General features: G+C 42.3%; 1 protein-coding gene across 6 annotated transcripts in view; it reads left to right on the plus strand.

Annotated features, from left to right (window-relative positions):
* The window catches only part of LOC116331694 (nucleus accumbens-associated protein 2), a 35,132-nt gene extending 14,899 nt beyond the window's left edge, over nucleotides 1–20,233 (plus strand). For 3 of the 6 annotated variants that reach the window (XM_039614505.1, XM_039614506.1, XM_039614509.1), the window contains exons 2-8: nucleotides 10,155–10,336; nucleotides 10,423–11,193; nucleotides 12,693–12,869; nucleotides 14,241–14,346; nucleotides 14,574–14,671; nucleotides 14,781–15,281; nucleotides 15,376–20,233. In XM_039614505.1, coding sequence (XP_039470439.1) covers nucleotides 10,225–10,336; nucleotides 10,423–11,193; nucleotides 12,693–12,869; nucleotides 14,241–14,346; nucleotides 14,574–14,671; nucleotides 14,781–15,281; nucleotides 15,376–15,452 — 1,842 coding nt within the window. In that variant the 5' untranslated portion in view covers nucleotides 10,155–10,224 and the 3' untranslated portion in view covers nucleotides 15,453–20,233. Of the gene's footprint in view, nucleotides 1–8,664; nucleotides 9,128–9,147; nucleotides 9,763–10,154; nucleotides 10,337–10,422; nucleotides 11,194–12,692; nucleotides 12,870–14,240; nucleotides 14,347–14,573; nucleotides 14,672–14,780; nucleotides 15,282–15,375 lie in introns of those variants that run through there. The other 3 variants (XM_039614510.1, XM_039614511.1, XM_039614507.1) reach the window with 3 other exon arrangements.
* Nucleotides 20,234–20,816: the final 583 nt, after the last annotated feature.

Raw genomic sequence — 20,816 nt, forward strand, 5'->3', positions numbered from 1 at the left:
AATATTTGTGTTAAGGAGCAGTTGAAATACCGTACCTAATAAAGTGGCAAGTGTGTGTACATCAGAGTTGCACATGTATGCTAATTTTGCTTGCAGTATATGCGGTGAGTAAAGGAGTACCAATCAGTCATCAGTCAAAAGAGATACTTTTTTAGCTACAGATACATTTTTTTTTTAAAAACTAATAAGAAAAAAAAATTAGCATCATTACCCTTATTACAAAATGTGGAAACAAACCGGAAATAAAATTAATATCTCTCATCCCTTCATTCAGGATCTTTTTCGAAATGTTCAGGATCGCCAGTCATGATCTTTCATGTCCTGCTGTTTCATTTCACTATCTCACACAGCATGGAAATCAAATCATGCCCTGGAACAAATGCATAGGCAAGATACGCATACACTCACAAACATACAGACTTCCTGTGAAATCTAACCTAATAATAGAGCTTGTGTGACAGATGGTGACACTCAGCAGGACATCTTATGGCCAGTGTATCCCCAGACAATGGTCAAGAGAATATCCAAAGAGTATCTAAGGCAAGACAGCTGGCCAGGTAGGCAAAAGGGAATTATGCTGCTTCTTAAATAAAAGCTGGCATAATAGGTTCCCTCTAAAAAGTCCTGAAGATGTCCTTAATATTAATTATTAACAAATATAACAAATTTATTAACATTTGTGATTTTGAAACGAGATATGTTTGATATTGATGACTGAATACTAAATGTGTGTTGGCGTATAAAAATTTATCCCATGCCACCTCTAAAGTAGAACGTATTGGTTTCGGGATATATGAGGAAATACCGAAACTATCCTCAGGAGGTATGACAATAACCACAAGTCTTCTGGTCAGCTGGACAACAAAAGAAAAAGCTCAATAACTTCACATGCTCCGGAGGGGGATGGGGCTGCCTTTTTTAACTAACTTAAGGGCAATTGCATAAATCCAGTGTACTCGATTATCTGGTGCCTTGTAGCCAGAAGTGCTAGCACAGCAACGGTGGCAAACCTGATTTGTAATTGCACTTGTAAGAATAAATTATCAAAGCGCTCTCAATGCAGGGATCAGCTATAAAACCAATTAGGTCCTTCAGCCGGTACACTCCCTGCCATGGCACAGTTATAGTTTGTAAATGAGCACATTAGAGATGCCACAAACGCTTGTCCCGAGAGTGAACTGATGTCCTTGTCAAAGCAGAGTCACATGGCAGGGCTACAACATCCCTACTGCGAGGCCAAGGACAAATTGTGTTTCTTTTATTTGGTATTCACTTCTTTGGGTTTGAGCAGCAACACACGCATCTACCTTGATACGCTGAAAAAAATAAGTATTTTTCAATCTGCTGCTTCCCTGATAAAGCCAGACTAAGCCATCCACAGATATTGCAAGTTTTAGGAATACTTAGCTAAAAGAAATTGTGCTTATACTCACTCCTAGACCTTTGTGGACCTCGGTATGGTAGCTGCCCGGCGACAGGTCCTCCCTTCATGTGATAACTAACTTTAGAGTTATAACTTTATAAACTTAGAGTTATTGCTTCCCAAAAATTCAGATTACCCTTCCTTCAATCAAAGAAAAAAACCTCTGTTTTTCTGAGCAGTAATTGTCCGATTATCTCTAATGGCATTTTTAAGCTGTAATTGGAGATGATTTGCATTCCATGGTTGACACCAAAGTCACTTTGTTCTCTGTCCATTGACATTTTTCCTGTAACGTCTTGGCAATCGATGAAATCACCAAACAAGACAGGAGAAGGAAGAAAAAAATCTGCCTGAGCCCATCAAACCAGACACTTTGTTGGCAGGAGATCAGTCTGTGCCAGTGTGAAATGACGTCCCTCGGGCTCATAGAAAACAGTCCCAACAGTCACACACTGCAGCTCTCAATGTAAAGGGTTTCTATCCCAAAGACAGAGATATCACATGATAGTCATAAGCGCAGTATACTCTAGCGTTTACACATTCAAGTGTTGTGACTTAACAATCTCACACTGAATCATTTCTTGCTTTGTCGCGCCGTCACTGTCTCTCTCTCTTCCCTACCTTCTTCCTGTGCTGCTTACGTAGCTTCCTTTTAAGTTGGAAATTGGGGGAATTTTTGGTCTTGTGTCAGTATTTGTTCAAAATATCTCCTTCTTGCGTGAATATAGTTTCCTTAGCACACTAACGTCACACTTATATGTTGCTCTAAACTGGAACGGCCCGCGGGCTCCTGTGGTTCTCTAATATGAGTTTATTCTGACTGAAAAAAATCCAACCTGCCTGTTTTTCTTCCCTTTCTTTGTCATCTAAGGATTTACCTTGCTAGAAAATGATTGTCTGGGAAGCTTATACCATGAAGCTGACATTTTAGAGTGAGTAATGTTGAGCGGAGGTCGGATCTCTTTGGATTGGAACAAAGTGACAGTTTATCCATATGGCCTGGCTTTGTCTGTTGCCCTGCTTGGAAAAATCGGGGACCAAAGCACATGAAATGAGATTACACAATATGCTAAGTCGTGCTTTATGGCTGTCACAGTTTAAATGGGAATATTAATATTACAGATGATCAAGTCTGCGGTGTTTTTTCCATCTTTTAACTTTTCGTATGCCTTTTCGGGTATTCTGCAGTTTTCTTGTCGACTCGAACACATTCTCTTTTTGAGCTTTAAATTTCTGTCAGTTTAGCTCATTTCCCTATTCCTCTCTTTCCCTGTGACTGTGCTTTGTCAACTTCTCTCTTGTTCTTTTCTATTTGCATCTTTCACACACTCGCTCTATCTCTCCCTCTCTCTCTGTTTCCTCTCCCCTTTTATTCATTTATCCCCCCACCCCCCCGGCCTTTTATCATCTCTTCATCTAAAACACCGTTACGTACCCGTCAGTCTGCCATATCTATCTTTCGAGCACTCCTTTATATATCTATAAGCAGTCAATGCAGTCATGTATATTCAAGGGTATGTGGGTTGATGTTTGGTATACACAGCCGGTCTAGTGTGCTAGTCACCAGAGTTTGGTGTGATGTAGTAGCCACTGCTACTGTTTGTTTGTTTACCTCCCACAGCCACTTGGAGTCCATTAGCAATGCCTTTGCCTCAGGAGGATTACACACACACACAGATACTGTATATGCTCTCTCTGTCTTTCTTTCCCTCAGTCTGTCTGGTTATCACTGCGACTACAGGCTAAACTTACAGGTACCCCCCTGTTACAGGAGTTATTTGTCAAAGCTTTTTCCTTAATACTGTGCTCAACCACTGGGAAATGTAAACATAAACTTCATTCATCGCTGGCATCTTCCCCTGAAGCGATGCACATGATTAAGATATGTGCATTTGTGCGAAGGTGTGTCCGTTTTCGTGTTTACCTCCCTTGATGAGAGTCGAATATAATGGATGGAGTTGTACTTATCATAATTGACCCTTTAGCTGTTTGATTCTGGAAGAGAGTAAACAGTATCTACTAAATACAGTAGCAGCCGGGAATGCAGTTGGCAGGCTCGATCCGTAGATGCTTTCATTTTGTCTGTCTTACTGATTTTACCCGTACTTAATTTTTCAACAAATGCTAGCCACAACAACCCTTTGGGCAGTATGTTTTTTTTCTAAAACCTCTACTCTAAACAACTGACAGTTAGAGCCATATTTGTTCGAAAAATTTTGAACACACCGCATTACCTAAAACTCCTGTTGTTCAGTCCAGCTGCTTTGCATTGGCTCTGATCTTTTGGACAGCAGTTGTTAGCATATATTTGTGTTTCCAAAACCCCAGGAGATTCAGAATAGTCTCACCTTTTTGCTTTGAATTTGGTCTCTACCATCACATCTTGTGACAAAACAACATGAGAGGATAAGTGTCTGCATTGTGGTGGAAAGAAGGCGGAAAGATTTTAACTAATTAAGGCCTCACTCACACAGGCTTAGGGAGTGGTTGGCAACTCTCTGGCAGCCTCCAGGTGCTGGGGAAAAAATGTGTAAAATGTGCCGACAAGTTGCTGAAGGTTGCTAGGTGAAATTGAAAATGGGGTTCTGGACCAAAAACCTGGTTTTAATTGCTAAGATCATTAGCAGATTGCAGTTTGCATGGAAGACAGCGACTTGTCTGCAGACTAGATGAGCAGCAGTACAACTTTAAAACGTGTGATGTGGATTTCCAAAAGGCACAACTTTTAATTTGAAGGAAAATGTTTCTTTGCCACTTTGAGAGTAGTTGCAGAGTGTTTGCAGACATGTCAGCATCTTTCACTGGCAACGGCAGAAATGTGCTAGCAAATAAAATAATTATGAGCAGCACCATGTACCACAACTACCAGCAACTATTCCACAGCTGGTCAAGAAATACACATTGTTCCCACTGACAAGTCTCTTGGCATCACTGGGGCTTTAGCAATAAGTTTCAGAGCAACTACCATCAAATTCCAGCAAGCACTCACCAACTGGTTGGAGAGTACACATATTTCCCTCATGACCAGTTGGCAGATGGTTGCCAACTGGTCTCTAGGCCCTTAGCAGACCAAAAAAAGACTGCTTTTGTCAAAGCAATGCTGTGAGTAGGGAGAGTGGACCAAATGAATAGTCTGTCTGTCACTAAATCTAATAATGTTGACAGTTATTAGATTTATTTTTCTCTTTTTAGACACATTAGTGCATCTTTACTGTAAGTGACAAAATGTGTGTATACTTCAAATTCTTCCGGTCATGGTAGTGTTCAGCAAATCCATTCCAGTGTAAAAGGGAAGTAAATACTTTGAATACAAAATCACCCAACCAAAAAACAAAACAATGATTATTAAAAAGTACTTTTCTAATATTTAATTTGACCAAACAAGTGTGATATGTAATGTTTATATTCGGTTACATCATCCCACCCTCATATGGCTTGTTCTGTGTGACTTTTTGCTTCACACTATCATTTCTCTGCAGACAACATTGCAGTTAAAAACTGGAATTCACTGCTATTTTCTCCTTCGTCAGACCACAAGTTACGTTATTAGTGCATATTGAGTGAGTACAAGTGGAAAGATACCAGACAATATTCAGCCCACAACAAATCATTTCATATTTGTCTCTTTGTTACGTAACTACATGAATCATGGGGAGATTTTTTTTTTTTCTTCTTTTTAAGAAAAGATGATTTTGATCCTGACTATGTGCAGACAACTTCACCCAGCGGGGTCTGTACACAGAGAATGATGTTGCATTATAAGCAGTGATAAGCAGCCTCTCTCTTCCTCTCTCTATTTCTCTCGACATCCCATAATGATACTCAGACAGACTCAGGCAGACACCCGCTCATTCCCGATTGGTAGAACTGTTGCCAGGGAGCGTTGCTGTCTCAACGTGGATAGAATCTGTTGTCTGGTACACTTTAAACATGAGAACAACTGCAGGATCTGAATATTTATAACGAGGGGACTGTTCATATTGAGATTGTATAGAGGCAACATAAGCAATGGAGGACGGATGTGCTCCTCCTCGGCTCGTTTCAAAATTTTGATTTGAGTTTCCTTTTTTTTTTTTTTTTTTTTTTTTTAAATGAATTTCTTTACTTCCAAAAACATATTTAGCAATCTTGTTACTTTTCTGTGCCTTGACAATGATGCCGGCTAACCTATTTAAGTGAGGATTTTTGCGACTTGCATCATGTGACACCAACTTAACTTTAAGCTTAAACTGTTCCACAAAGTAATAAACGGTTAGTGCATTCAGGGTTGTTTGTGACTTTGATGGTTTTAGGTTTGAATCTTACAGCATTGTCATTTGGTAGACAGCTCTAGTATAAGTAGTAGTTAAAATCGGCGTGTGTGTGTGCGTGTTTGTTTGCCATCTGGCGAATCGTCTCATTTCTTCATATTATTCAAATATGCCTGGACCTGCTGCTACAGTTAATAACACTGTGCGTAGGTATGAATTCTTGATTAAAATGGATGTAACACATTCCAACAAAAAACAGACAAGAGCCATCAGAACAGCATTCGAATCTCATATCTAAACTCACAAACTGTGCCTCACACTTACACACACAGATAGACACACATGCGCCTGATATGAAGTGCCAAAAGTCACAGTCGGATATATTATGATGATTATAAAAACACGCCTTGGTATGCAGGAAACTTTGACATGGAAATGCAAACATACGGTAGCAAATGAGGACACAGTGTACGGAGAAGCGCGCGCGCACACACACACACATATAGAGTGACTCGTTTGGCGAACAAGTTGAGGGAGTCGGTGCCTTATATTTTTCATCAGTGATGTGCAAAGTCTATATATAAAGCAGCCATCAGGAGGTTGGAATTTGCATGCATGTTTGTATGCGTGTGTGTGTGTGTGTGCATTTGCATTTCTGCATACTTTTGGGCTTGTATGTGTATGTGTGCCTTTTGTTTCATATTCATTCGTGCATACATTTCCACAGACATGCGGCTGTGTATATGTGCAGTGTGGCACTCCACCGTCCTGTCTGCCTGACTCAACATATTCTCCGCTCACTCTCTCGCCCCCCTCCCCATACTCACCCACCCACTTACCCGCCCTCCCTCTTCCTCTTTTCCCTCACTCTCACCCCCTCCTCTCCATCCCGCTCTGCCTGGCTGGCACGTACATGCATGTCTGTAGACTCTGTACTGTGCTTGCTGCCGTGGCACGCGCCAACCTCACTGCAATGCAGCCCTGTGTGCATTAATTGGCAGAGAGACAGTGGGTACGTGGTATGCAGGGCGGGAAGGATAGAGAAGAGAAAGAAGGGGGGTGGGGGTGCGGGGGGGACGCAAGAGGCGATGTAAGGACACAGTAGTTACAATAACCGGTGGATGGATGGGCCCGTGGACAAGCAGTCTGGCAGGTTCACAGAGGGACAGACAGACAAACAAACAGAATGTGTATTGCTGAGTGTGCACAGGGAGATTACCTGTGTGTGTGTATGTGTGTGCAAGAAAGCAGGAGAGTGTTTGCAGATTTGTTTCTCCTGCGTTTCACTGTGCTCTTTTTGTGTGTGCTCACTCATGTGTGCCTATATGTGCCGTGCAGATATCACACCGCTGGGCCAAAGCTCTCTAAACCAAAGTCTGACTCACTGCATTCAACGCTTTGTGATATCCTCCCTTTCATATTTCCGCTGCAACTGAAGAGTAAAAGTTTGCTCAGTTTAGCGCAACTTTCTCCACTTGAGGTTTCTTTGGCAAAGAATTGAGCACAATGTGCCTTGATAGTTTTTGTGGGGGGGGGAGACGTGCTCACTTTCAGAAAACCTCAGCATCAGCTTGATGTTGTGTGTTTTTTTTTTTTTTTTTAAGATAAGCGACATGCGTTGAAAGGATGTCTTCATGTCTCGTCACCTGTAACACAGCATGGCACTCCGAGAGAGCTGTCTCCTTAATGTTATTTGTTGTTTTTTTACATTTCTTACTCTGACATGTGAAAATTACACAGCATTTGTGCGTATGCGTGTTTATATGCACACACGTACTGTAAAAAAAACAAAACATTCTCTTACTCATCCGTTATGCATTTATACCCTCCCACACACATCTTTCTGGAACTTATCCTCTCTGGTAGCTGTTGTCCTTCTTTTAGCGGTTGTCCTGTCGCAGGCAGCGACATCTGGCTCCTGTCCTCCTTCATCCAGATCAAGTAACATTTAGGGAAGCGTTCTATGGGCTGGCCAAAAAAAGTACCCAAGAGAAAGCAGAGAAATGTCACCTGAACAAGCCGAGCCACCGAAGCGGAGGCGTAAATTAATCATTTAATTCATCAATTCATGTAGAAATACAAAATAGTCTTGCGTGAAGACAGCACTTCTCTCTGTTTATGTGTAGGTGTTTGGCAGAGATGTCCTTGCATGATTCAGAGAAAATACACAACACTTGCTCAAAAGTAAAGCCTCTCTTTTCTTTTTCTTTTTTTTTTTTTAACTATTGTCTTACAAAGATGGTACGAATAATGGGAAATACCTTGACACGGGTGATTGTTTTTCGATCATTCTTTTCAGTTCTACATTTAGAAGGATTTAAGGATTCACTGCATTGTGCACGCGATAGTTCGAGTTTAATAAAGCTCTGCTTTACCGAGATGTGACGCATTCTTTCCAGACTTGCGTCAAACTGGGCTCTCACAAGTTTCGCTATTCGATGTCTCCTTAATTAATGGTGGATATGACCCCTGTATGTGCTTCTCGTTTCTCTTTTTTTTCGTCTTAGTCATTCTCCCCCTCATTCTGTTAGACTGTATATACATGTCTGTGTCCAAGTAGCAGAAGTTGCTTCAACCTAATTGTCTTTCTCTACTCGTACTGTCCTCAAATGACTTTCTCTCTGTCTCAACTCTCCCCTCCCGCCCTCCCTCTCTTGATTCTCTCTAGCTCTGCCCAGTCTCTGTCTCCGTCTGTAACTGTAGCCTGTGTTTTTCTCTCCCTCCCACTCCCTGCGACGTATAGATACTGCATTGATCAGACACACACGCGCAGACACATGCACGCGCGTGCGCTCGCGCACACACTGAGCCTCCCACTCCTTTCATCATTGATTCGCTCTGCTCTGCTCTGTTCTGCTCTGCTCTGCTCTGGCCTCTTTCTCTCCCCCCCATTGTCTTTCTCCCTCTCTCTCCCCCCCTTCGCTCTCTCTCTCACTCACACACTCCCCCTATCTACAGCGGCACTTGTTGAATTCAACCCTTGGAGAACAGGGAGAGGGGGAGAGAAACACAGGGAGAGCGAGATAATGACAAGGAGGCAGAGGGAGGCTTTGAGACAGTGCTAGAGCAGACAGTTAGCAGGGAGAATAGGGCTTTGGAGGGTATAGAGATTGGAGATAGGCTGAGAGAAAACAGACAGAGAAAAGTCAGTCAGCAGAGAGAATCATCTTTGAGACACTAGGAATGACACTTTAAGTGAGAGAGAGTCGACCAGACGGAGTACATCTGAGTGCTCTCCCTCCGTCTCTTAACTGCTCCTCTTCTGTCCTGGTCCTGACTGCTGCTGGCGTGTTTTGTGTGTGTGTGTGTCAAGGCTCCATGGTGTGCTTTAACCAGAAGACTGGCTTACTCAGGTCAGAACTGTCTGGGATAACAGAGTGAGCACTCTTTTTGTGCATTTGTGCATGTGTGAGAGACTGTTAGCAGAGGAAAAGGCATGTTCTTGTTTCTCCAGGTGAGTGCTTGCGTGCCAGAGTACACAGTAATTTCCCTATGCAGTTTTTACTGCATGTGCGTGTGTGTCTTCATGCATGCAGGCTTTTATGTAAGTAAGCCACAGTGCATGCCTTTCTGTATGGAGTGCATGAAGTGGGAGAGTGTGTGTGTGTGAGAGAGAGAGAGAGAGAGAGAGGCGGTGACATCTTTTTCAGTTTGTATTCCTGGAAACTGTTCTGCAGCATTGCTCAATAATGAAACTAGTGCGTATATGTACGTATGTGTGGGTTGGTGGGAAGACAAAGGCAATTTTAAAAGGTTCAGGGCTGGAATGAAGGTGCAAATATATCTGGAGAGTGTTACTGAAAAGGACTTTTTATTTGTTTTCTTTTTTTAAGTTGTCTTTCTTTGGATTGTTGTCTAGCTAGATCTGAGAAAGAGGACAACTGCCACGGTGTCAGCGAAATCCAGGAAAATCTATGACATGAAAAACAGGTTGCATTCAGTGTGGGGTTTATTTCTGAGAAAAGTTAAGGCGTACAGGCTGTCAAAGTCCATGCTGTGGGTAAATTGTTCTGGATGCATTAAGAGCAATACGTGGAAGCAGTACAAGGTTCTTGGAATTTAAGTAATGTAAAACAACATAGCCTAAAGGTATTTCACAACCTTCTATGCACAGTAGGCGCAGCATTGTTTTTTTTTTTCTCTGTGGAGTGACTCCTCCTTTCTCTCTCCTGCCTCGACTCTCTCACCCACTATCTCTGCATATCCATCTTTCTTTCGCACACCTCTCACTTCTCCCTCAACTGTATGCGTGTTCTCACTTCATCTCAACTCTATTTTCATTCTTACTCTTTGCTTTTTCTAAGATCCTCTCAGGTTGTTTCTCTCTCTATCTCTCTCTTCTCGCCCCTCTGCCTCCCTCTGGCATGTCTTTTCATCTTTCACGCGTTTGCTTTTTGCTCCTTCATTTGTCAGTGCGTTTCTCCTCTCCAACGCATTTACCATACCTTTTTTTTGGGATTTCTTCCGCTTTGTTATTACAGATGCCTCTCTCGGCGGCAGAGTCTGCAGTGAATATCTGAAGCCCCATCTTCCTTCCACTTTGTGGCCATCATGTCCCAGCTGCTCCATGTGGAGATCCCAAACTTTGGAGCTACGGTTCTGGGTTCCCTTAATGAGCAGCGCTTGCTGGGACACTACTGTGATGTATCCATACTGGTTAAAGGTCAGTCGGCAGAAAAATCTTAATGTTGCTCTGTTAATCACAGACTGTTTTCGTCAATGGTCTCAACTTCTTTTTCCCTCAACCAGGCCAGGCTTTCAAAGCCCACCGGGCTGTTTTGGCTGCCAGCAGCCTCTACTTTCGTGACCTCTTCAGCAGCTCCACCAAGACCCAGTTTGAGTTGCCTTCCTCAGTCACACCTGCTTGCTTTGAGCAGATCCTCACTTTCTGCTACACAGGGAAGCTAACAATGGCAGCTAGTGAACAGCTGGTGGTCATGTACACAGCTGGCTACCTCCAAATTCAGCATATAGTTGAAAAAGGCATGGACCTAATGTTTAAGGCAAACTCACCTCACTGTGACTCGCAGACAATGGGGTCCTTAGAAGAAACGGTATCTGAGCCACAGAGTCCTTGTAATAATGGCAACGGCCTGGCAGTGGCTGCCCTTCTGGGGACTCCGGGATGGTCTTCGTCTCTGCTCATACCGCAGCGTAAGATTAAAATTGAAGGAGGTGAGCCCATGCCCCTGACTGTACCTTCAACACCAAGTAAGACTTCGCCTTCGGAGCTTGGGAGTAGACTGGGGAGGGCCGGCTCACTGTTCTACACAACAGCTGGAGGGACCCCTATCCCTGGTATGCCTACTTTCAGCCTCCAGGGGACTAGTGGCAGTGGAGCTGGAGGAGGAGGAGCAGCCGGCGGTGACAGGTCCAGCCCCGGAGCATCCAGTCTGCCCACAACCGACAGTCCCACGTCCTACCAGAACGAGGACGAGGAGTTTGAGGAGGAGCCCTACGATGGGATCACCGAGGAGACTTACAGTCATCTTTATGGACGTTCAGCCAACCCCTACGGGAGTGAGTATTGTGTTAGATGTTTCTAAAGTCCTTAACAATGCTTATTAGTACATGAAACAAAGGTGGCATGCCATAAGGAGCTGTGTTTACAACACACCCCCTGATTTTACAGCACTTCGATGCTTAAAGCAAGTACTATCAAAGTCCAGGACTCTGATAAAGTCTCAATGGCAACTTTAAATTTGTAGTCATGTCAAATCTGATTTGGTGCATTACTTTCTCAACTGCCCTCGGCTCATCTGGAGGAAATTAATTTGATAACAGAGCGATCTCAAAGTAAAACTCGAGAGGACTTGGAGAAAGTATAAATGTGGGGTTTTTTCCAGACCTCTTATCTGTTACGTGTTGTGCAAAAAATAAAAAAAAATTTAAAAAAACAAGAACCTGATGCACATTCATTTCATCCCAGTTACCTTATTTAATCTTTTATGCATCATGTGTCCTGCGCATCTTTGAAAAGCAGATTGTTGTACTTCCAGTGTGTGTGTTTGTGTGTGTGTGCGTGTGGGGGTTCTCTCAGCTTAAAGATAGCTTTATGGAGTTATGATTGAAGTGCTTCGTGACCAACAACATCTTCCTTATCGCAGCTACAACAGCCGGACTGTACCGCTTTTCATTATGGCTTTCTGCCACAATTTTCACACTGGTGTAGATTTTTTCAATACATGCAGGTGTAAATGGTTTGCATTCACATAAACACACAGAGGGGGTACCTATGCATAGTGATAAACTCACATGTGTACACACACAGAGAGATTCTGCTCTCCTTCATTCTTCACATCCTGCAGCTCAAAGGGAGGTTTGTCAAATTCTAGGGTTTCACATATTTATGAAATCCACTCTATCTGCAATCAGTCAGAGCACCCCAGGGTGACATTGTAGGATATTTGAGAACCATGCACAACTTTCCTCTGTGTGTGTGTGTGTGTGTGTGTGTGTGTGTGTGTGTGTGTGTGTGCGTGCGTGCGTGCACGGGTGTAGATGTGTCTGCACATACAAATGGATTAATCTACACCTTTCGCTGTGTGCATGTGTGTGGCAATTATTGGATTAATTTCTTCTGTTTCGTGTGTGTGTGTGTGTGTGTGTGTGTGCGCGTGCAGGACGAGTGTGCACGTGTATACACTCACAAGCTGTCTTAGAGGTTTTGGGGTGTAAAAAAAAGAGTTTGTGAATAAGAACCCAACCCTCGGCTCTGGATATGCACCCCCCCACCTCCAAAACTAAAGATGCTGATGCTGCACAGTGACTTATCTAGGATGCATCTGCAATGCTCTAAAACATTCATGAAACACAACAAACTTGTATGAGATTACCCCAACCTGCTTTACTAATTAAATTTTATAGCTTCCATTTTGGTGTGGATACACAGGGGTAGGCGTGGAAAATAACTTTGTTTAGGGTGTTTTTATTCCAGTAAACTGACAGATACCAATGTGTTTTTATGATGTGAGGTTTTAAATAAAGTTTGCATTTCGGTTCTTTGTCTCTTTTTTTAGTCCAAGACAAGCCGGAGATGGCGTCGATGCCCTTGTCCTTGGAGAACCGCAACTGCGTGCTGATCCGCAGGGACCTTGTGGCGCTGCCTGCAAGCCTCATAAGCCAGATAGGCTACCGCTGCCATCCTAAGCTCTACACTGAGGGGGACCCTGGAGAGAAGCTGGAGCTGGTGGCGGGTAGGCACACGCGAAGCAATCACGAGTCCTCTCACAGCACATTTAGATGCTAACATTTTACCCCAGCAGAATTTCCCAGGATGTGCTTACACACCAAGTGAGTTTGGAAGGTATCGAAATTGGATTTAAAAATGAATTTAACTAAATGAATTTAAAGTCATAAATTCAGGAGGATAGAGAGCTCATTGTCAGAGTTTAAAGTTACCGAAATCTTTTTAATGAGGCTTGGGCAAAGAGCATCATCCATTAGAGAATTTACCCACAGCCCTGTGACCTTCATTCATAGTGAATGTAAGGGTCATCTGCATGTAATCAGCCCTCTTTGTCCAATATGAGACTCCTACCAGAGAATTACTGCTCATTCACAGCAACTTGACTATGCATAATGCTAAAGAATTTGATTAAGACAGTTTAGTTAAATTATGTTTACAACTCATTGCCGTTTAATTGAATTCATATTCCTAATTAAAAGGCTGTTTGGGAAAACATTGTCTGACCCATGTTAATCCACGGATCAGGCAAGGGTCAGGAAGCCGGCGTCACGTCTCTGTCCGTCAGACTGAAAGTGCTAAAATAAAGCTGCAAGTTTCTTTGCAGAGATTTAAGGCTGAGACAGAAGGACCATCTCTGCACCCATCCAACCATCTCTGCAGATATCATCAGTCTTTATGGAAGAGTAGCTAGACAGAAGTCACTCTGGAGTAAAAAGCATATGAATGCCTGTCGGGAGTTTGCCAAATGGTCCTTACAGAGCTGTGAGAGTATGAGGGAAAAGTTCTTTTTTTTTTTTTTCTTTTTTTTTTTGGGTACGATGAGACAAAAATTGAACTCTTTGGTCTGGCTCCCACATTACGCTCTTGGCACTCAGTCCGGAGACTTTCAAAGAGAACAGGTACAACTCACCGTGTAGGTAATACAGCTTCCACAAAGGAACGTGACAGAAAACCTTAAATCGATTCGGTGCCGAATCTCTCCAGACAAAAGAACGACATCTGAGTACTTCCCAACGTAATTCACAGACAGCTGAGCACAATAATGCGCAAGTCGTGGTGAATAATACAAAACTCGATTGGTATAAGGGCTCATGCACTGCTGAGGAAGGGATGACGCTGGAAAGAAAGCAAAACCGAGTAATTTAATAGTGTGCTGCTTTTGTCACCTTCTGTTCCTCTTCTCTAATTTCTCACTCCATTTTGTTTAAATCCATTAAAGATCTCCCTAAACGTCGACTTCAAATGTAGAAAAAGCCTACAAAGTGGACCGGTAATAGGAACAAAGAGAGGAGGGCCTTCAAAGATAAAGAAAAATGGCTGTAATGTCAGCGTGTTTCACACAAGATTCTTTCTTTTTTTTTCTTTGTTTCCCACACAGGTACACAAGTGTTCATGACTCGAGGCCAGCTGATGAATTGTCATCTGTGTGCCGGCATCAAACACAAAGTCTTGCTCCGCCGTCTCTTAGCCACATTCTTTGACAGGTGAGCAGAAAAATGTGCAAATACTGAACAAACTGTTTAAGTATTCGACTCTTAGGCTTGACTTCTGTGTATGACTCCAACACTACTGCTGTTGTCACAAACCAACTTTCACACTCCATCTGTGGCCATGTTGTGCAATGCGGTTTGTTATGTGTGCTCCCATGTTTATCTACTGTATGTGCCTGTTGCTGACTCTGCCCCCTGGTGTTGACTTTGCATCCCCGCAGAAACACTTTAGCCAATAGCTGTGGGACGGGCATTCGCTCTTCTACTAGTGATCCCAGCAGGAAACCCCTGGACAGCAGGGTCCTCAACGCTGTCAAACGTAGGTTTATTGTCCAAACCATCTCATACTTGATAGAAGTAATGGAAGTTTCAAAGAGGGGCAGTTTGTTCCACGCTGACTTTTGCTGTATTCTTTCTTTTTTTTACAGTCTACTGTCAAAATTTCAACCCTAACTTCAAGGAGAGTGAAATGAATGTGATTGCTGCTGACATGTGCACAAACGCAAGGCGGGTCCGCAAGCGATGGTTGCCCAAGATTAAGTCCATGCTGCCCGATGGCATGGATGTGTACCGTGCAGGAATGGGCATGAGTGCTGCTATAGGTCTGGGTCTGACGCTGGGTGCCCCTCAGTCGGGGTTACCCCTCACTTTCGAGGCCGACTTCAAGACCTTAGAGCAAAGGTTGTATCATGATCGTAAGGACCCTCTCAGGACTCACCCACCCCTGACAGAAGGCAGTCCCGGGTCTGGGGCGGCTGGAGCGGAAGCTGAAGATGAAGGAGAAGGAGTAGTCCAAGAGGAACAGGAGGAAGAGGAGGATGAAGCAAGGTTAGAGGGTGTAGACAGATCACTGGGGGCGATCCCAGGAGCCGAGGCGGGCAACTGTGGCGACACGCCAGCTGAGCAGGAAGCAGAGAATTTTGGACAAGGTGCGAGGGTGAACGGACAGTGAATGTCCTTTTTAGGCTGTCTCTTACATTGTGAAATCACAGCGTTTTCTTTTTGCTTGCTCTTTTACAACAGCTCGTCCGCCACTCTTCCTCCTCCTCTGTGCTTCCTCAACGGGAATTTCGCTCAGCACAAGAAGCCGCACTCACTGATCTTACTATACAGGAATCTGTCGCACATGCATGCGCACACATGTGCTTGCGTGCTCCCATAATTGCCGCTAGTGGAAGCAGAACACTGTTCTTAGAAGTAGACACAGGCATGGCATTAGCACTTTGAGAAAGTCGACTCTTTCTGCTCCGCCCGTTTCTTGGTACACTCAGTATGTACTCAGTGTTTTGGCATCCGCAGCATTATTACAAAGGCCTGGTAGCAGAACAAATGGCTGTAATGATTCATCATTCAAGTGCAATACAAAAGCAACAGCTGCTTTGCCGGTGTGGTACACTGATTTGTAAAATGATTCCATTTTCTTGGAAAGCTGCATCAGAAACTAACCCGTGTAACCTTGGGGAAAACAGATCTGGAAAGAGCAATGTTGACCGCTTTATGTTACTTTACTGTATTTTGAATGTGTATGAATGTATAACAACAACAGTTTTGCAATTTAAGGCCATGTACTGTGGTAGCTCTATTAAACAAATCGGTTTTCTCCCTATTAAATCAGCCCATCATTTATATGATCAAATTTTCTTTTAAACAGTCATGTCTATAGTCCACAGTCTAAAAACAACTCTATCACACGGAGTTGTTTATTTGCGCATATTTGCCCATGACATGTTGAATTAGGTTGTCAATGTGATGCCTGTGTCTGCTCCAGACCACTCCTCCCCAACCACACATGCATACAGATAAGACATATTTCCTAACCCGTGGATAATAGCCTTGAATATCTGCGCCAATGTATTCAGAATACATGGTCTAAAAAAACAGTGCTTTTTAACTTTGGGTAAAAATCATTCTCTTGTGGAGATACAGAGAGAGACTTGAACATGAACATGCACTAAAAAAAGAGAGAGAGAGAGAAAGAAAAAATCCGAGCTTGCATGCATTCATACAAACAGTGGATACAAAGAATTCTCGGAAAAAAAACACCAACAAAGCCACAAACCTGCATTGAAATAAGATAACAGCTGGCGTTGCCTCGAGATATGCTGTTAATGCTCAAAGAGGACTCTCTCCGTTTCCCGCTGGACCTGACCGCAGTCTGACACATGTTAGAACTGATCGAGCTGTGACCCAGGATTTACACAGTAACAGTTGGAATGTCTTTCTTTTTGTTGTTGTTGTTTTATTTGTTTTTTGTTTGTTTTTGTTTTTTTTAAACTAAAGAGTGTGCTGTGCCCATGAGCAGAGGAGACTGGATATATGGAGTAGTAAAGAAGTGCACTACACTGGGCGGTAGAAGAACGAATGTTAGAGAGAAGCACTGTTCCACCTCGATGATGTAGTGGTGGTGGTGTGATATGCACCGATACTACGCAGTCCTGCTTCCTACCTGGCTGTTTGTTTGTTTGTTTGTTTTACTGTTTGTTCGTTTTTTCTTTGGGTGGGTGGGTAAATTATTGAATCAAACTTATAAGAGCAATTTATGCTGGCTTATTGCATTTGCACTCAAAAGAAGGTAAAGGGCCGAGAAGCTGAGGGAGGTAACGTGGACCTTTTTAATTGAGAGGCTGTAACGACAACACCTGAAACGAGTCTCTCTGACAATGACTGTTTCTACGTTTTGGAGAGGGGGTGGGGGGAGCAAAGCAATGTCCAACAGGGACTTTAAACCTGCATTCGTCATACCTGATTTCTTCTTTTTGATATCTGTTTTTTGCCACACAGCCTTTCTTCGTTGTGCCATGCATAGATCTTCCCTATCTCTTTTTTTTTTTTCCTCCCTATCAGCAAACGAAAGCACAGAGATTCATTTAAGTGAAAGAGAAGCCACCAACATTTTGGGGAAAGTGGGTTTCTGCTACAGAGAGTGAGAGGTTAAGTTAAGAACTGACAGGCTTAGTACTAATACTATTCTCCAAATATATGCTTTGCCACTTCATGAGCGGGGCCAGACTAGTCTCTGTCTGTGCTCTTGTTTCAGGGTCTGTTAGGGGAAGTTTTAAGCTGGCCCTGCACAAGAAACACAGGGTTATAATTGCACTAGGTAGTAACAAAAAGGTTTATAGCGTTTATTTTCTTTGGGAATAAATGCGATCTGCCGTAGATAAAACAAGACTGTGACACGATGGCTGGGATGATGGATGAATGTAATCTGTAGCACTGCTGAGGTGAGGGTCCAAGCTTTGATTTGAGTATAGTAAATTCTACAAAATATGCCATAATATAAAATTAATGTGAGGCTGGGTGGTGCTTAAACCTAAAGCTTTATTGATATAGTGATTTTTTTTTTTTTTCTTTTTTCAAACCGCGAACAGGTCTTCCAGTGTAGTGAACATCGTTATGTGCAAAACTGAGCAAGGTTCACATGCAGTGCAGACTTTTTCCCTCTGTTTATTTGATCTTTTTTTTTTTTAACACAGATTTTGCAAATTGTACCTTCATATCATTTTTCGTTTTTTATTCTTACAGGTTTTTCTTGCAGGGAAAATAAGAAAACAATATTCAGTTGTCTATTTGAGCCACTTAAATGTCTGATCACTTCTGGTTATGCCAGTCAGAGTAACAGACTTGAGAAATGGATATGTGTAGCCTTTATTTTGGAAAATATAGAAAGTAGCTGTTATAGCTTCAGAAAAAAAGAGAGAGAAACCTTTCTACTCAGTTGGTAAACTGGGCAATGAGTGTGATATGCTTTGTATTTAATATTTCTCTCTGTGTGTTTTTGTGTAAAATAAATCTTTGATTTTGATCTTTTTGAATAGGCGGACTTTCGCAGAGATACTAAATACATGGGGAATATGAAATCAGCTGCAATTAAAATAAAGCAGTAAATAATAACGGGTGGGAAACATGGATATGTTCCACTGTAGTATTAAAGGGGTGTGGAGCAGTGCCTTAGACTGTGAATGTGTGGGTGTGGATGTGTGCCATTACTTTGTGCTCAGAAGCAAACAAGACCAAGGATCTACTAAATATAGCCAGATAACACTTTTTTTGGGCCATTTTCGAGTTTAAAATTCCAAACTAGTAATTTTTAATCTAATAAATGATATTAATAACGTAGTCATTTATTCACCTTACATTCTTGCTTTATGTTTTCCATCATGTTGGCTCACCAGCCCAGTATTACATATTTACAGCACACCTCTTAAGGAATCTGGTTGAACACCCTTGGAAGAAATTCAAATGAAATCTTATTCGTAGTATAGTCAAACCTGTTCATCAGTTAATCACATTTAAGGTGTGGCGGGCTTTTGTTGTTGTTGTTTGGGGCGGGGGGGTTTTCTTTCTTTTTTTACGCACGGTTTCCTTATCATGCGCCGGTTTTGACCAGCTCATTCACCTTTTCTGCCCCGCTGCAAAACAAAGCCATCAAAAAAAAAAACAAAGCAGAAAAATAATCCTTTAACAGCACTTGGGGTTTGATCCTTTTCTTGTGCAGGGTAAATGAACGATGTTGCACTATAAACGGAGAATATCATGGTTAACCCTTGGGAAGATTGACGTGGCCAAAAGAGAAAAGTCCAGTTACATGTATGTTATGTATCTGACGTGTTTCTCATTTATATCAAACTTTTAGTTTTTCTTGGATGGTTATTGAATAGAGGGTATTTTATTGCAAATAACTTCTTCCTCACTTTGCATCGGGCTCTGCTCACCCCCACACGGACACTGTAGTTTTTTGTTCCAGTGACTGGCTCATCATGAAAAACAATACATTTATATGCAAAGAGGCACTTGTACCATAAAATGCATGCCATTCGCACACTCACCGCAACCCAATGAAACCTCTGATCTTTATGCACCATGTATTTTATGCTGAATAACTCTTGTCACTGTTAGTAAACAAAGATTGAGGTGTCCTGTGGTGAGCAGGGCTGGATTTTTTTATTATACAACCTGGCCTTTCGCTGAATGTTTGCATAAAGCTGAATTTCTTGTATTAATGACAGCAAAGTAGTGACAAAGAGTGGAATACAGAGACCAAGTACACAGTTCAGTGTGTTCACAGCTCAGCACACTCGGAAGAAAATGCACTGAAGGTTTGTATGTGTATTTACGTGTCCTTGTACATAACGCCAGCACTTTAGAACTACTTGGAAAGGTGAAAGGAAAAACACTGAGAGCAACCGGGTGTTAGGCAAATGAGGGGTAAATGCAACTTTTAAAGCCATGTGTTCAGAGCGCTGACAATCAGAATAGGACGAGACCCAAAGTGCACTATGGGAGATACGGTATGACTTGCTATGTGCTCTTGCTGTTTGCTTTGTCTTTCTTCAGCTTGCTTCAGTCTGTGCTAGCTTCCTTTCCAGAGTGGAGGGACATGGTGATGTTATCTCCAGCCTTCTTGGTTATAAGTGTGTGTCTTTACAACCAGGACTGAGTCAAACTTTGGTGCTTTGCAAACAGAGCTGTCCCCATGTTGACATGGACCATATCTGTCATGCTCTGGTAAGCATGTTCTGGAGGTGGTCCTGAGCCCGGGTTTTGTTGATAACCCCCTTTGATGGACAACAACCCTACACCGATCATGGTAATGTTCTTCACTATCAGCTGGGCTTGGATCAGGCAAACTGGGATGGGACAATTTCAGTGTTGATGCCGCTTTATGTTTCAAATGAAAAAGATGTTTATGCGCCTTCTGACTCAAGCATCAATAATATATACAACAGAAATGCAAGTTGCCACTTTTGATGTAATCTACCTTTCATTCCCATCATATTTGCCATCACCAGTTTTAAGTTGTATAGTCCAAGAGTACCCAATTTCTTTAAATGCAATACAGAAAAATCTGCTTTCTAATAAAAGTCCTTACTTCACCATATACTGTCTTTTGTCTCTCTTTGCGTTTGCCAAAGTACCTACAAAAGGATGCACTTGAAATATATTTTTCTCTGGAAGTTGCAATTTATTGTAGATCTGCATGGCTTCAAACATGTAAGTAATGAGATTCCAGCAGAAAGAAGACAAATTAGTGACAATAATAATTCTCACTGTCTGTGCCACTGAGCTGTGAAATGCTTGTGTCATTAAAATGGTGTTAAATTTTGCTGGATGAGTCACTGGAGTCCCTTCAAAGATGAATGTAACATACAGTATACAGCCAGTTTTATTTCATAAAGGCACAGGTTTAGAATTGCAGGCAACACTGGATCGATCCAAATCAACCATCTTAACCTAAGCATTTCATCTTTATGATATATAAATATTTATATGTACTGGGGGGGCTCTTATTAAGCTACCACTCATTCTTACAATCTTTTTTTAAATTTATTTTGCTATGAAAATGAGAAATACTGAAGATGCAGCAGTTTATTGAAACATGCATGAATATATGGTATGTGAGGTGAAAAAATGTGTTCAACTCTAACAAGATTGAAAGTCGGTATTTGGTATGACTACTTTTA

The sequence above is a fragment of the Oreochromis aureus genome, linkage group 7, assembly GCF_013358895.1.
Source record: "Oreochromis aureus strain Israel breed Guangdong linkage group 7, ZZ_aureus, whole genome shotgun sequence".
NCBI lineage: Eukaryota > Metazoa > Chordata > Actinopteri > Cichliformes > Cichlidae > Oreochromis > Oreochromis aureus.